Source organism: Talpa occidentalis, unplaced genomic scaffold (assembly GCF_014898055.3).
Source record: "Talpa occidentalis isolate TD23 unplaced genomic scaffold, MPIMG_talOcc4v2.1 talOcc4.10, whole genome shotgun sequence".
Taxonomy (NCBI): domain Eukaryota; kingdom Metazoa; phylum Chordata; class Mammalia; order Eulipotyphla; family Talpidae; genus Talpa; species Talpa occidentalis.
In genome coordinates this window covers 17,318,318-17,333,958 of record NW_023600993.1, presented here as the reverse complement: position 1 = coordinate 17,333,958, position 15,641 = coordinate 17,318,318, and the positions used below count along the sequence as shown (strand labels likewise).

Genomic DNA, 15,641 nt, shown 5'->3' with positions numbered 1-15,641 from the left:
CAATGAAACAAAATCCTGAATTCAAATTTAAAACTTCACATTGTGATCATGATTTCACAAGGATGTCAAGACAATTCAAAGGGGAAAATGGGGGCAGAGGGGTTAAACACAACACTGTGAAGCTATCCCCAACCTCTGCAGCATGAGTTCGATCCCCCTCACCCCCCACATGGTGCAGCAGACCTCTCCTGCCTCACCTGCTGCTCCCCTCAGCAGTGTATTTCAGTTTGCCTGTTCTGTTCCCCACTCTGTCTCTGGTGAATCCTCTCACACACACCCCCCACTCACACACCTCTGGCCTGTACCCCAGTTCTTTTATGCATAAATAAATAGATCTTAAAAAAAAAAAAAAACAAAGGGGAAAATGGTCTTCTAAGTAAGTAGTCCTGAGATAATGAACTGGGTATCCACAACAAATCCCAATCAATATACTAAATAAATCAGAGACCAAAATAGCAAAGCTAAAACTAAAAAATTCTTAGAAAAAAATGAAAGGTGTTAATCTTTGTTGTCTTTGAGTATAGGCAATGGTTTCTTGAATGTGACACCAAACCCATAAGTAACAAAAGATGATAAATGGGCATCATTAAAATTTAAAAATTTTGTGCTTAAAAAGTCACTATCAGAAAGTGAAAAACCACAGAACATAAGAAAACATTTGCAAATCATATATCTGATTTATTTCTACAATAAAGGACACTTACAACTCAACCATAAAAACAAGTCAGTATTAAAATGGGAAAGGACTTGAACAGACGTATCTCCAAAGATATCAAAATGGCCAGCAAGCATATAAAGAGATGGCCATCCATCACCATCAGGGCAAAGCAAATCAAAAACACAGTAAGAGGGCCTCGCCGGTGGCACAGCGGTTGAGTGCTGGGCTGTGAAGCTGCCCGCAGCCTCTGCAGCGCTGGTTCGATCCCCGGCTGCTCCCTGGCCACTGGAGGAGGGTCCCACATGGCGCGCACACCTCTCCTGCCGCCCGCTGCTCCCCTTAGCAATGTACTTCAGTCCTTCTGCCTGCTCTGCTCCCCGCTCTGGCTCTGGTGAATTCTCTCACCCTCCCATGCTTCTGACTATACCCAGTGCTTGTATAAATAAATAAATAAATCTTTAAAAAAAAAAAAACCAAACACACAGTAAGATACCACTTTACACCTACTAGCATGACTATCATCAGAAAAAAAGATAGTAACAAGTATTACCAAGTCTGTGAAAAAACAAACTCACACTACTCGTAGAAAGGCAAAATGACTCAGTTACTTCAGAAAAGTCTGGCAGATCCCCAAGATGTTAAATATAGTTTTGATATGACTCAGCAATTCTACTCTAGGTATATACCCAGGAGAAATGACAACAAATGTCCACATGAAGAAAGCTGTGCGTAAATGTTTCCAGCAACATTATTCATAATAGTCAAAATGTGAAGATAAGCTAAATATCCATCAACTATTAAATGGATAAATAAAATATAGTATATCCATGAAGTTAAATGTTATTCAGCGACAAAAAGAAATACTGTACTGATGCACACCACAACATGGATGAACCTTGAAAACATGCTTTGTGAAAGAAGCCAGTCACAAAAAAACAACATATTGCATTATTCCATTTATGTGAAAGGTCCAGAAGAAGTAAATCTAGAGACAGACAGCAGGCTGCCTAGGGGTGGGGAGTAGGAGAGATGGGAGGAAATGGAAAAGGGTTGACCGCTAAAAAGTGTGCAGTGAATCTTTTCGGGAGTGATCAAACTGTAGACTGTGAGAGTTAACACAACTTCGAGAATATGCCAAAAGCTACTTAATTTTACACTTTAAATTACATCTCAATAAAGCTCTTTAATTTCCTAAAGCAAAACAGAGTTCAGGTTCACTAAGGAGATCACTGAAATAACATAGCACAAAAAGTGAAAACTGTTAGTATAACTGATCTACACCTTTTTCTAAATATTTCCTCCTTTTACTCACTAAATTACTAGATCAAGAATAAAATTCAAATGAATCCTTTTACCATAGATTCTGCTATCAAAAAGCAGTAATAAATTCTGTCATTCCATGCTCATAAAAGTAATACAAACTTGGGTCGTATCAGATCATAATAGAACTTGAGCTTAGTTTCTCTGCAATAGAAAGGAACAAACTGTCCTTTGCATGACAGAAATCTTAACTTCAATCAGAAGATTTTTCTAGTTAGCTGCCAGTTTCCCACTAGCACATTCAAAGACTTAAAAGAATGCACTAGTACATTCAAAGACTTAAGATCTGTGCTTTTGACAACTGTGAAGAATCCTGAAAATCACAACAGAGTCATTTATATGGGCCAGAAGTTCACATATTAAGGATATAGCATGAATTTTACCCACTCCACCTAGCTAAGCTGGCTGTGCAAGACACTAAAGGTTGTGAGCAATTATAGCCAACAGTCCAGCACCTGCAACTCAGCTGGCAGCATAAAAACATTCATGTATCTGCAAAGGCCTAAGGATACAGCCCTTGCAAAAGTCATGGGTCAGTTCTGCTAATCATTGAGCAGTGGCCAAGCAAAATATATTCTACTGTTTTTAGGAAATACTCTATATAACCAAATTTCACTCAAATTATGTATAATTTTCTGTGCCTATGGCCTTCATATACCCTGTGATTTTATGAACAGAAACTTTTTTCTTGCATTTATTGTAAAGTTTTGTTTTTAAACACTAACTCTTGTGACCTAGTATTAAAAAAACTAAATATAACTTAAAGTTTATTCAAATATATTCAAATACAATTTAGGCTTATTCAAAACCTGAAAAAAAATTAAACAATTACTGTAGTTTCCTCTAAAACAGTCTTAAACATATCCATCTACTCTGAATGATTTAATTCAGAGAGACTTTATATCCCCCAACATGCTCAAATGACAGACTTGCAGTATTCTACTTCCTTTAATATGATTCAAACGTTGCTTAATTGGCCATCATATAAGAGATGCACCAAAATCTAGAAGTGCCATCTCTAACCGGAAAAACACATAGAACTTGGCTGTATCAGTTTGTTAAGATTCCAGAAAATAAGGATAAACCATACATTTAGTGGAATGTGACACTCTCCCACCCCCACCCAGACAACCAATAGATAAAATCCACTCTGGTTGCCTAAACTGGTAAACCCACAGATCTTTCCTCACACATAATCTCTGGTTACCAGGGACAGTGAGTTAACAACTCCTGAATAATCAAAATGCAGAGTTTTGAGAGACACATGGGCCAGAAAGGGTAATACACAAAGGGAATAGAACTCTTTTGACTCCTTCTAATAAACAGATAACTTTATTTACTATATTGCTATAAATCAATTCATTATAGTCATTAAGACACACATGAAGGCAGCATGGAACTTCTAAAAGTCGACCACAAAAGCACTGTGAACTCTGTGCCAAAAAATTAGGCAAACTAAAATTATCCCTAACTTCTTTTCTGATGATAGTTAAGTGTATAAATCAACTGAAATACAGATGAGCAACCTTACTATAAAACAATCAAATATTTCACACCAAGCAATCCAAAGACCACAGTATCCATTTAAAACTCACACTGAACACTTACATTAAGTATTCAGTATACCAAGTAAAATCTAAATCTAAATCACCATTTCCCAGTAAGCCAAGGCACAGAGATTCCTTTGCTTGCTAAACAGAAGCACCATGTACATGAAGGAGAACATGATCTTTATCTCTTCCTGATCCAGCACAATCAACTATTTTGGGGTCGATGAAAGGAATCAAAGTCATGGCAATGCAGAAGCCAAATGCCAGAAGAGTATAAGTCAAGTTCACACACTTACCAATTCAGATGTTTGTAAAAAAGTTACCAAAATAATAAATGTGATGAGATATTTAAAAAAAAACATTCAGACCATTAAAACAAATACTACAAAACAAGGAATTACAGATCTAGTTCAAATTGGAGTTTTTACACAAATCAATCCATTTACATGAACTGGCCACCAAATCTAAACAACGATATGTCATCTGAAACACCTCTGAGGTAAAACAGCCTTAAGTGTGACTAAAAGTCTTACTTTTAAACAGTTTTACCTAGCAAAGAAATATCTGTTCCATTTGTGTGAAACATTCTTTGAATGTTATTATTGCAAGTTTATATGTTATATGTGACTCTCATGTGAAGCTCCACATTATATTTGAATGAACATTATATTTGAAGCCTTACTAGAATTTTTCCTATACAAAATAGTTATTAGCCAACTATCAATATAACCAATGCAAATGTTTCACTTTAAGCAATATCTATAGTTATCTTTGTTTCACATAAAAATAAGAGCAGTAAAATCAGAAACAATACCAAACAAATTCTAATACACCAACATTTTCTTTTATGGGACCCTCGCCAGTGGCCGGGGATTGAACTGGCGCTGCAGCGGCTGTGGGCAGCCTCGCAATCCAGCTCTCAACTGTTGCACCACCAGGGGAAGCCCCCAACATTTTCTCTTGATCTGGCTTCTCACGTTCCATAAGACAACCAATTTAAATTACAAAAACTCTACGTTGGCCTGGCCTGGTTCCAACAATGACCTCGTATCAAAACAGAAATGTCTTAAAATAGTCAAACAGGCATCTTCCCACTACAGCAATAGATCCAAGAAACAGTATAAGGTAAAAGGTTGTTTTTTTCCCTTTTCCTCTACGTATCTATGTATCATTAATCACCTCCATGCAAGCACTTTTACTTCCTGACAGTAAACTCTGATCAGAAAATTAAGAACATGTAGTCATGCTGGAGGGTGTTTTAAATTTAACATCATGCCTCCAATCACCATTCTTACTTAGTCACAACCAATAAGCAATAATTGAAACCATGAAGAAACACTGTTTAATGTTACAGCACTTTTAAAAATCAATTTCCAACAAGATAACAATTGAGTAATTATCAAATAGCAAATATGTTGGCCACACTACTATTCTATCATTAAAGAAATAACTTAAGGCCTCAACACCTCTTCCACTGAAAGATAATTGTACTTGTTATCCTATAATTTCATTATCTTGTTATTGTATTACTCTATTTTTATCAACGCTACTCTCCCACTGCAAACATACTGCTGAAAATTCCACTTCTGCAGAGAGACAACCAACACCACCATCTTCCACAGCCTTTCAACTCCAAGCCACAAAGATGTTTTTGTTAATTAATCAGACTACAACAACAGATACACACCAGATGAAGAGTTTAAATACACCTTCTACAAAAGATCCAAGTAAATAAAAATCCATAAGTACTTACCTACAGTTGGGAGGAGGGTCCAATGTAATCTCTGCAAGTTCCTTCTGAATTCTTTAAAATAAAGACAAAGAGCTATGTTAAAATGTCTCCATTAACATTTCATTCAAATGTTATATACTCTAACACTAATTTTTCCATTTGTATGTTTTTAATTTGAAATACTAATATTGCACAAATCATCACATACTATAATAAAAAACAGTGACTTCTGCCACCATTTTGACTATGCAACAAATAAAAGGAAATAAGACTGGCCACTATTAGTGCATGCAGCCAGTGGAAGCAACACTATGACTTAAACTTTTAAATCACTGGTAACAGTAAACTACAAAGTTAGTGGTTTAAATTAGAAACTTTTGTCACTATTCACGAATCATTCTCACTTCTGATTTCAACTAGAACAGCCCCATTTAGAACAAAAAGATGGTTGAGCCAGTCAACTAATGAGGAAAGTTTACTAGGTTATCATTTGAACACCTGAAACTGCTATTAAAATATATATGACTGGATCAAGAAGATGTGGCATACATACACAATGGAATACTAATCAGCAATCAAAAAAGATAAACTAATACCATTTGCCGCAACATGGATGGAGCTGGAAAGGATTATGCTCAGTGAAACAAGTCAGAAGGAAAAGGAATAAATGAACAATGATGTAAAACAATACATATAAAAATTTTTTTTTTTTAATGCAGATGATATTCCTCCCGGAGGTCTCTAGGTTGGGGCAAATTGAGACTTTAAAGTTTTACACTATTCCTTTTGCTAGAAAAGTCCAAATAATATGTGGTTAATTATTTCAATGTCATTGCTTGAACTTCAGGCACAAAGAAAAAAGAACTTTATTCTAAACCCTGCTTGTATCCTCATGTATTATTTTCAACTATGAATTTTAACTGTACCTAAGCCCCTACATACACATAGTAAGGCTAACAGTGCTACACAGGTTTTTAAGGCTATACTTAAAAACAATCTCTTAGCTATCATTCATGCCTTATTAAATGTAGATTTTGTTTAAACCAAGCACAAAAAAATATTCTCCAAACCATTTATTCTCCTAGTTTTCAAATGATATTCATTAATAGCTAGATATCTGCTGTCTGGTAATTACTGTGATAATACATGGATGATAGTTGACTAAAATACCTTAAATACAAGAATATGAACAAAAGCGTTTACTCTTTAATTTCATTCTACAATTTTTTCAAGACAACTAATAGCAAATCAGAATAAATGCAACTCCTTCAAGAGGACTAGCATTGACTTCCTAAAGGATGTGCAAGGTATTAACTTAATTTTCAAGTCTCCAAACCATCTGACTCAAGATGGGGGAGGTAATATGAAGTCCAGCAAGACTAATAAATTCAAAATCAAATAAACATTCATTTGAATTCTGCTATGTCATTAATTGAGAATTTTCAGACAAGAGGACGGCTCACACCTGCTCCTGCTCCTTTGCTCTCTCCGCCTGTTTTCTGTCCAATTAAATGAAGAGGTCAACCGAGACCAACTTCATGATCTTTTTGTCTTTAAAACACTATTTCTGGGACTCCCCGGTGGCGCAGCGGTTGAGCGCTGGGTTGCGAAGCTGCCCGCGGCCTCTGCGGCGACGGTTCGATCCCCGGCTGCTCCCCGGCCACCGGAGGAGGATCCCACATGGTGCGCAGACCTCTCCTGCCGCCCGCTGCTCCCCTCAGCAGTGTACTTCAGTCCTTCTGCCTGCTCTGCTCCCCGCTCTGGCTCTGGTGAATTCTCTCACCCTCCCGCGCTTCTGACTGTACCCAGTGCATGTATAAACAAAACAAACAAACAAATATAATAAATAAATAAAAACATGCCTCTATAAAAAAAAATAAATAAATAAATAAAACACTATTTCTTTATAATCCATAAATGTATTCAAATGTCTTTGATATATTCAAATACATATGAAGTACACATGGCCCATAATTAAACCAGAGAAGTCTCAAAGATCTAAGAAAATCCTTTATGGATTTCATACAAACTATAGTCCTTCAAAAATAAGGTGCTTTAAAACTAAATGGTAAGTCCAGGTTAAAGGTGGAAAGCTGAGTGCACACATATCACCTCCCACTCCTTCAGGATCCCACATGGTATGAGTGGAGTAGTGGACAGAGAAAGTACAAAAAGGAATAAAATACCAGTGAGGAGGATGGTCACCAATAGATGAGAAATTTCAGTGTATTTCTAGAAGTCAAATGGATGAGTGTAAATCAAACAGGTTGAGATGGGCAAGAGGGGGACTGCAGAACGTAAAAGAGTATAATAAAACACATTATTGGTGGGGGAAGGGAAGACAATCAGAAAGACATAAAAAAGGGGCGGAAAAAAAAACCTGTGGAAGAAAACCATAAATCAAATATTAAGGAAACTAAATGTAAAATAATTTTAATCAAGTAAAAGATGCCAAGGGTTTGAAAAGAGAGACCTGATCTATTTTGTCAAATGTTATGACTCGTTGGGTAGCCCAAAGATCATGACATTGACTAGCAGGAAACCTAATCTTTGACATCCTGTTTGGTCTGACACTGAACATTTAGCTATAGTAAATATACAATCTCCTGATCATTTACTTAACAGATAAAGCACAGAAAATGGGTCATAGCTGCACTATACAATATAAATGCTACTAACCCTGAAGATGTACAATTTAAGGTAGCTATTACCAGCTAAAAGTGGATGAGGAATGGGTGCAAAAAGGTGGAAAGAAAAATAAAGGCATACCTTTACAAAATAAGAAATAAAGAAATATTGTTGAAATTTGAAGGAATAACCAAATGACAACTTTAAAATACAACCAATATTCTTTTTAAAAATATATAACTATCATTATCTGAGAGGAGGGAAAAGGGAGAAAAAAACAAATAAGCAAGCTACAACTTCGTATTTCATAGCAAGGAATCAACAGATAATATTTAACTTAACAGTCAACAAACAGATAAAAATAAATAATTCAGATTTATACAGAAAACCAACAGATGGACTAAAAAGCAGGGTTCCTAGTAGAGTTTGCTTCAAGAGAATGGGATTGGAATCAGAGGTTCTTTGGACAGAAAAAAAAACTATTGCTGTCCTTAAAATGTCTCTGTACTATTACCAGAAATATGAATCGCATTATAAACTGTTTTTAAATTACAGGACCAAAAGAATAAGTGTACAAAAGCATATGCTTAAACAGTTTAAAAAAAAAAAAAAACTTTTTAAATATAAAAGAATTTCTTTGGGATTTTCAAATAACCCATCTTGCTTATGCTTACATTGTACCTTTTGATTTAAAAAATTAAGAAATCATAATTTCATGTCACATAATTCTATAATAGAACTTGAGGCCCTCTGGATGTCTATAATTCCAAATCTAATTAATCAATACAAAAAGCAATTTACTGAAAAACCTTGACAACTCGGAGCAGTGAGTCAATATATTATCATATATTTTGAGACACTGTTACCTAAGAATGGCTGTATTTCTCTTGACAGAAAAGATTATACTAAGAATTGCTTTTTAAAGGGCTGCAACATGTCCTGCTGTTTTCAATGACAGCAATTCAATTCTATCTCAAAAGTTGTGATCACGGTATGTATTAAGCTTCTCAGTCTTGACGTGTAGGATAAGGAAGTACCTATTTCAGGCAATGTTCCTTAGGTGAGGAAAATCAAAAAGTATCAATAATGTCCACATGATGATCTTAGGCTATTAAAAGTGAATTAAATAAATCTCACATAATTCTCCAAGTATTATTGTTTTATCAGTTCCCATTTAAACTAAAGGAAACTAAAGCAAGTTATTGTACACTGGTAACATGAGAGACAGGCAAATACCTAAAGTTGAACAAACAAAAAGATGTCTCTCATCAGAACTTTTAAGAAAAAAGTATTTCTTTAGATATAAATCAACTAGACAATTACCTAAATTTCCAATTTCCATCTAGCAGTGCCACTTCTCAGGTTGTTATGATAGAGAAGTCAACAACTGCACACAGTAACTAAGACAAGTTTGAAGCAAAATAGTCTAAATTTCAGTTTGTATGACTTCACCTAACACCTCAACTGTTACAGGAATGCTGCGTACAAGTGACTGTCATTTACTAAAAACAAAAAGGGATGGGGAGAATCATAACATTCATGATTGATTCAGACTTAAAGAATATGGTACCAAAATTATACAATATGAAGAAGATACAAAGTACTCATTTTACTATCAAGATAGTGATGGTTCAGAAAAATGAAGTCATGTATATGTATTTAAAACACAGAAACATATTTTAGATTACAGCAAATTCCCCAATTCACTCCAGCCCAGGCAGAACATGACTATACGGGCATGAAGATTCACAACAGTGATTTCTTAGAAATTATTTCAAATCTTAAGGACCTTTCATCCCACCTAGATGACTTTCTATAGACCTCTAGGGACTGAGAACTCCTATTCTAACCAACTGAACCAACTCGTCAAAATGGAGTTATTCTCAAGTGGAAAACATCATGAACAAATTACTATAAATTTTTAAATATCAGTGTAGTCTCTAAATTAATCTAGAATACACAGAACCACTGCAAATAAGCCTTGAGTTTAATTCTGAATGGTGACATATACCATGTATCTGTGATTTTAAGAGACAGACCACTGATTTTTAAGGCAATCAATTAAATTTTTAAAGCAATCAATTATATAATCAACTGTAAGATGCACGCTGCTTTTAGGAACATTAACAAGTTTTAAAATCTACATTTAGAATCAAGAAAATACTGTTATTACAAAAGATCATCTATCAGTGCTATTTCATTCTCATCTGGAAAACAAATTGAGATGAGCCCACATTATGAAAGTTCACATTGGAATACACTGGAATCAACCTTTCAACCTGACCAAAACAAAAAAACAAATATCATTCCAGGAATAGTATTATATTTAATGTCCAATAAAATCACAATATCTACTCTGAACAAAGTTAATTTAGAATGTTATTTAAAATCCAGGTTTACAGATGCGTCAATACATGAAAGCAGTATAGCAAATTCAATAAAGAACTCAAAATCGATGTTTTATTGAACTAGTCAATTTAATAAAACCATCAAAATTTGTCTTTACAGATATAGTCCAACTGCAAACTTGCAAATATAATAAGAGAAAAATACATTGTCATGAAAACAGAATGTGTTAAGAGAGCACGCCAATTTTTTAAGAAATAATTCTTGCCAAAGATGAGCAATTATGCAAAGCTTTAACTATAATCTTCCTCTTAACTCTAAAAAGACAGAATTTATATAATTGTTTAAATAAAATACTTGCGTAAATGTTTTCTGTCATATATCACTTTTCTAAAATATCTAAAACTGACATTTTTTCAAAAAAATATATTTCTATACCAAATTATTAACTGTACAATTACAGCATATTTCATACAGTTGAGACATATGTGTAAAGCACTTTACTTGAGCAACTATAAGATATATACAACTACAGCATCAATAGTAAATAATAAAGTTAGAATTCTATTTTAAAACTACCTTGACCTTTGAAACTTCAGAATACTGAAATACTGACATTCTAATACCCATGGAAAATTCAATCACCATAATAAACTCAAGGTTTTAAGGCAAACAGCAAAAACATATGTTGTGATCTGACTATGCTAGACACATGGATATAATGGTGAATAAAATAGATGTGTTCCTGTCCTCATGATTCCCAATTATTTCCTCAGTTCTTAGAACTTAAGCAGAAATGGGAAGAATTAAACTTTTTACTTTAAAAAATTAGTGAATCAGCACTTTTATACTTAAAGGAGATAGTAAATGATTGACTCCAGTTACCCATAAAGCACTCAGAGATGACCTAGAGGATTCAAATTGAATCGCAATTTGAAAAGTTCATATTCACAGAATGAATTTGCCAATGGAGGGATTCTTTCAGCTAGGAAGCAACTCAAAAGATACTTCCTACTTCTACCAAACAAATAATACCAATTTATATCAAATGCCAAACAGGCACTGTCCTGAAATCTACACCACACACAATCTCAAAACTCGGTTTTATTGCTATTAAAAAAAGGGGTCAACAGGAAAACTAGGTTTGAATATATAATCTATACTTCATACAAACTGTAGTGAGATCAAGTAAAACATGACCCACATACTTGAAAAGTTCATGTAATTCTCACTTGGGAACATTGTACAGTTCATTCTCATAAGCAGAATTTCAAGAAAGATGAATTTGAGGCACTTTATGGTACTGTGCTCCCAGCTGGAGGAAAATGCAAGGCCTCACAAAGGCAGACAGGAGTCTATGCTAACAGTCAGTCATAGGACAGCATAGCACACACCACACAGAATCACTGTTCAGACTTCAGTCCCCACAGATCTGGCCAGTCCATTCTCTCCCTTTTCTGACAAGTTGTAGAGGCCCCATGAAAAGCGTTACCACAAAAGCTGAGGACTGAACTAGAGTTTCCTTATTCACATGGAGCCACAATGTGTACTGGAACATCTCTTAGCTACCTACCCCCAACTTCCTTTCAATAAAATGTCCTATTTTCTCCATTCCTGCCTTTCTCATCCATCCTAATGCTAGTCCCATTTCCCAGCAACAGGTCATTTTGTATTGGGGCCAGGAAACAGACTATTCAGCCAGGTGAGATCCCCTGGACTTGTAGTGGGATAGCAAAAACAAAATGAACCCTTTTCCCCACCCACTAACATGGTTTAACATAGAGTTTTAAAGAAGGAAGCTATCTGATTTTCACACAACTCCTTCAACAGAGTCAAGGATCAGCAAAATATTCTTGAGGGGGAAATTTATTAACCTAGTCCCTTAGAATGGGTTGCTGACAACTCACCATCACTCCAACATCTCTCCCTAGAGTCATATGCCACCAGGGGCCTCAGATGGTTCATCCCAATCTGGTGGATTAACTACACCAGATGGAAACAAGGTCTCCTAGACAGTAATGACTCTTGAGCTTTGGGAAAGAAGATTCCCTCATACAAACTATCCAATAAAATAGAAAGCCAACATTCAACATGCAGGCATTCCACCATGCCTAACATTTCAGACAACTTATATTTGTATTTCCTATTTGATACTAAGCAAAATTTTAAAAAATAATGTAAAATCACACAAAAAGGAAGACTACTAAATGTAATTTACCTTTAAATTATTTTCTAACAGTCTAGAATATATCAATAACATGAAAGTAGATTTCCTCTGCTGAGTTCAGTGACATACCAATGTTACTGAGAGTGGTAACAGAGAGTCATGCAAATATCTACCTTCCAGATACAACTATTTGCTAGGAAAAAAGAAAATCTGTATAAAACTGAACCACTGCTTAATATAATGAAAACATGATGTATTTGTTGCTAACTCTAGTATTTCTCACTTTACAAACACTATCATTCAATTAACTACTTCAACAGATTTCTATTCTATTGTGTTATTTAACCGAATAAGTATTTATGGTCAAGTAACCAGAAAGCAAACTATCACACCTTTATATGCATTTTCCTAACAAATATGCTCACCTAACAAATACATATATGCTCACCTAACAAATACATAAACGTTATAGAGATGTATTTACAAATCGGCCACATTGTTTAACTATCCTAAATATCAAATAATTCAGATTGCCTACAATTAAAGCATGTAAAAGAAAAGAGCAATGAAGAAAAATCCATAAACTTCATGATCCACATTCCAGAAAGATGATTAAATGCAACTAAAAGATAGAACTTAAGATGATAAATTGATACTAAAAATAAAAGTGTTACAATAATTGAGGTACCTTTTAGCACTAGTTGACAATTTAGCAGCTGTTTTGCTGGATATTTTTCCCTCTTTTTTCTTGGGCTGAACTTGCTCTCTTTCTGGTTCTTGCTGAACACTTTCACGCTGGTCTCCATCAGAACTACCTCCACTAGTGCTTGGACTGTCATCAACTCTTTGTGCCTCCGTGGACATTTTAGATCCTGGATTAAACAATGAAAAGTCATTTATTCAATTGTCAAAAGAACTGCAGTATCAGAAATACACAGTCATCCTCAAAGTGGAGTATGTAAGGTTAAACATAAAATGAGTAAGTTGTTCATTTACATTAACAGCTTTGGGAGCTGCCAAAACTTTTCATTTATTCAAAATGTATTAACAGAAATGAAAACACACAAAATTTTCATAGCAACGTTAGAGGAAAAAAGAGAAAACAACATAAATGTCCACAAATTGATAATGGACAAAGCAAATGCGGTATAGCCACACTGGGGAATATCATTCGGCTATGCTAGAAAGTACAGTATATACCTGCTACAACATGGATGAACTCCGGAAATATTTCAAAGCATGAAAGAAGTTAGTCACAGAGGAACATACCCTATTCGATTCTATTTATACGAACTGTCCAGAAGATGCTAATACACAAAGACAAAAAAGCTAGAAGTGAGGAAAGAATGGGAAGGGACTGCTAAGAGGCAGTTTCCTTTTGTGGTGATGAAAATTTTCTTAAACTAGACAACAATGATGTTACACAACTCTAAACATTCTATAAACCACTAAGATATACATTTTAAAGATTGATTTATTTATCAATCATACAAGAACTGGGTACAGGCTAGAGGTGTGGGGGTTGAGAGGATTCACCAGAGACAGAGTGGGGAACAGAACAGGCAGACTGACTGAAATACACTGCTGAGGGGAGCAGCAGGCGAGACAGGAAAGGTCTGCTGAGCCATGTGGGTCAGCTCCCTGGCAGGGGATCCTTGCTGTGGCGGCAGTGGATAGCTTCATAGTGCTGAGACTTAACCCCTTGTGCCACCAGGGAGGCCCAGGTTGTACATTTTAAAAGCCTGGATTTTAGAGTATGTGAATTACATCTCAATCAAGTTATCAAAAACAAAATAAAAGTGAGGGCTTATTTTCCACCCACTCTGTCTAGGCAGGCGCAAGAAATTCAGTCTAGTGGATAAGCAAACATGCTAAGTGCTATAACAGAGGTTAGTAAAAATTGCCACAGGAACAGAAAAATGGGAGACACTCTTGCATTTATAGTCAATAATACATCCTCAGCACTGGGTTAGGTTAAATCCCTCTAAATGAGTCCTGTTTTAAGTTACCTTTGCCAGAACCGAACACAGAAGCCTGTGAGATTCTAAATAAAATCTGAACCATATAATAGTGCCAGCACTGAACCAGCAATATACCAAGCAGCCATGTTTCACAAGAGATGGCAATTGTATTGAGATACTGAAAGATTTTTTCTTCCCCAGTCTGGATGAACCATCCCTCCAGGCTTTCAAATTCCCTTTGCTCTGAGCTCATGCTCCCCAAGTAGCTCTGATTACCAACTCAATTTCCTCAATACCTTGATACACTGGTACCTATTATAACTTAGATAGCAGACAAAAAATCCCAGCAAGTGAAAAGGTATCTCCTTTCAACTGTCACTCTAGCATCAATCTCTGAATTTGAATACTATGTTCACAACCCTTATGACCCAACTAGCTTATAGTGTACCGACAAATCCAAAAACCAAACTGACAAAACAGATGTCTAGACACTAAAAGGGCCCTGTGCTCACTATGTTACTGTCACCTAATAACTACCTTGAGCACCTGTAGCTACCTTCTGAGGCACCTATTTAAAAACAAAACAAAAGAAAACTTTTATTTAAGAAGCAACAACACAAAATAGATCTATAAAGATCAGATCTAAATGGAAAAAATTTCTTTTAAAAAAAGACTATATCACTCAATCAAATTAAGACTTATATAAAGAAAGATACCTCAAATGAAACAATGATTTTTATTACTATAATTATTCTAAATGTATAGCTAGTTGATACTGATGAAAATTCATCATAGACCTATAATGAATGGGTTGAAAGTTTTATGGTAAGACAAACCAAAAGTACTTCAAGAACATGGAAGAATCAAGGAAGCAGAGAGAATCAATACAAAATACTGAATGCCTTCAATAGATACCCGCCCACACACACACTAGCAACACCTTCTGAACCCCAACACCATGCCCATGACAGACAAAAGCAGGTCTCCCCCTACAGCTCTGAAACAAAACTAACAGCAAAATGTGACTGCTTTTCCACCTACTCTGTAAGTGGAGAGCATCAGTCTCCACAGCTGTGACATCTTTTATGAGCACTAAAGTGACTTAATAGAACACTGAAATTTTATATCAGTGTATTTCATACCTAGCTCTAACATATTCCTTGGTTTCTTTTTTACATTTATTTCACTTTCTCATCCTTGGATTTAACATTATTTTTTCAGCTTACATTTTTCAGAAGTGTAAACCTTTTGAGTATGGACATAAGAGCATGTTAGATAA

At 35.3% G+C, this 15,641-nt stretch overlaps 1 protein-coding gene across 2 annotated transcripts in view; it reads right to left on the bottom strand.

Annotated features, from left to right (window-relative positions):
• The window catches only part of UBE2E2 (ubiquitin conjugating enzyme E2 E2), a 296,676-nt gene that overhangs the window by 277,847 nt on the left and 3,188 nt on the right, over nucleotides 1-15,641 (bottom strand). For both annotated transcript variants that reach the window (XM_054692116.1, XM_054692154.1), the window contains exons 2-3: nucleotides 13,090-13,273; nucleotides 5,282-5,332 (exon numbers count right to left, since the gene is read on the bottom strand). In XM_054692116.1, coding sequence (XP_054548091.1) covers nucleotides 5,282-5,332; nucleotides 13,090-13,265 — 227 coding nt within the window. In that variant the 5' untranslated portion in view covers nucleotides 13,266-13,273. The remainder of the gene's footprint in view (nucleotides 1-5,281; nucleotides 5,333-13,089; nucleotides 13,274-15,641) is intronic.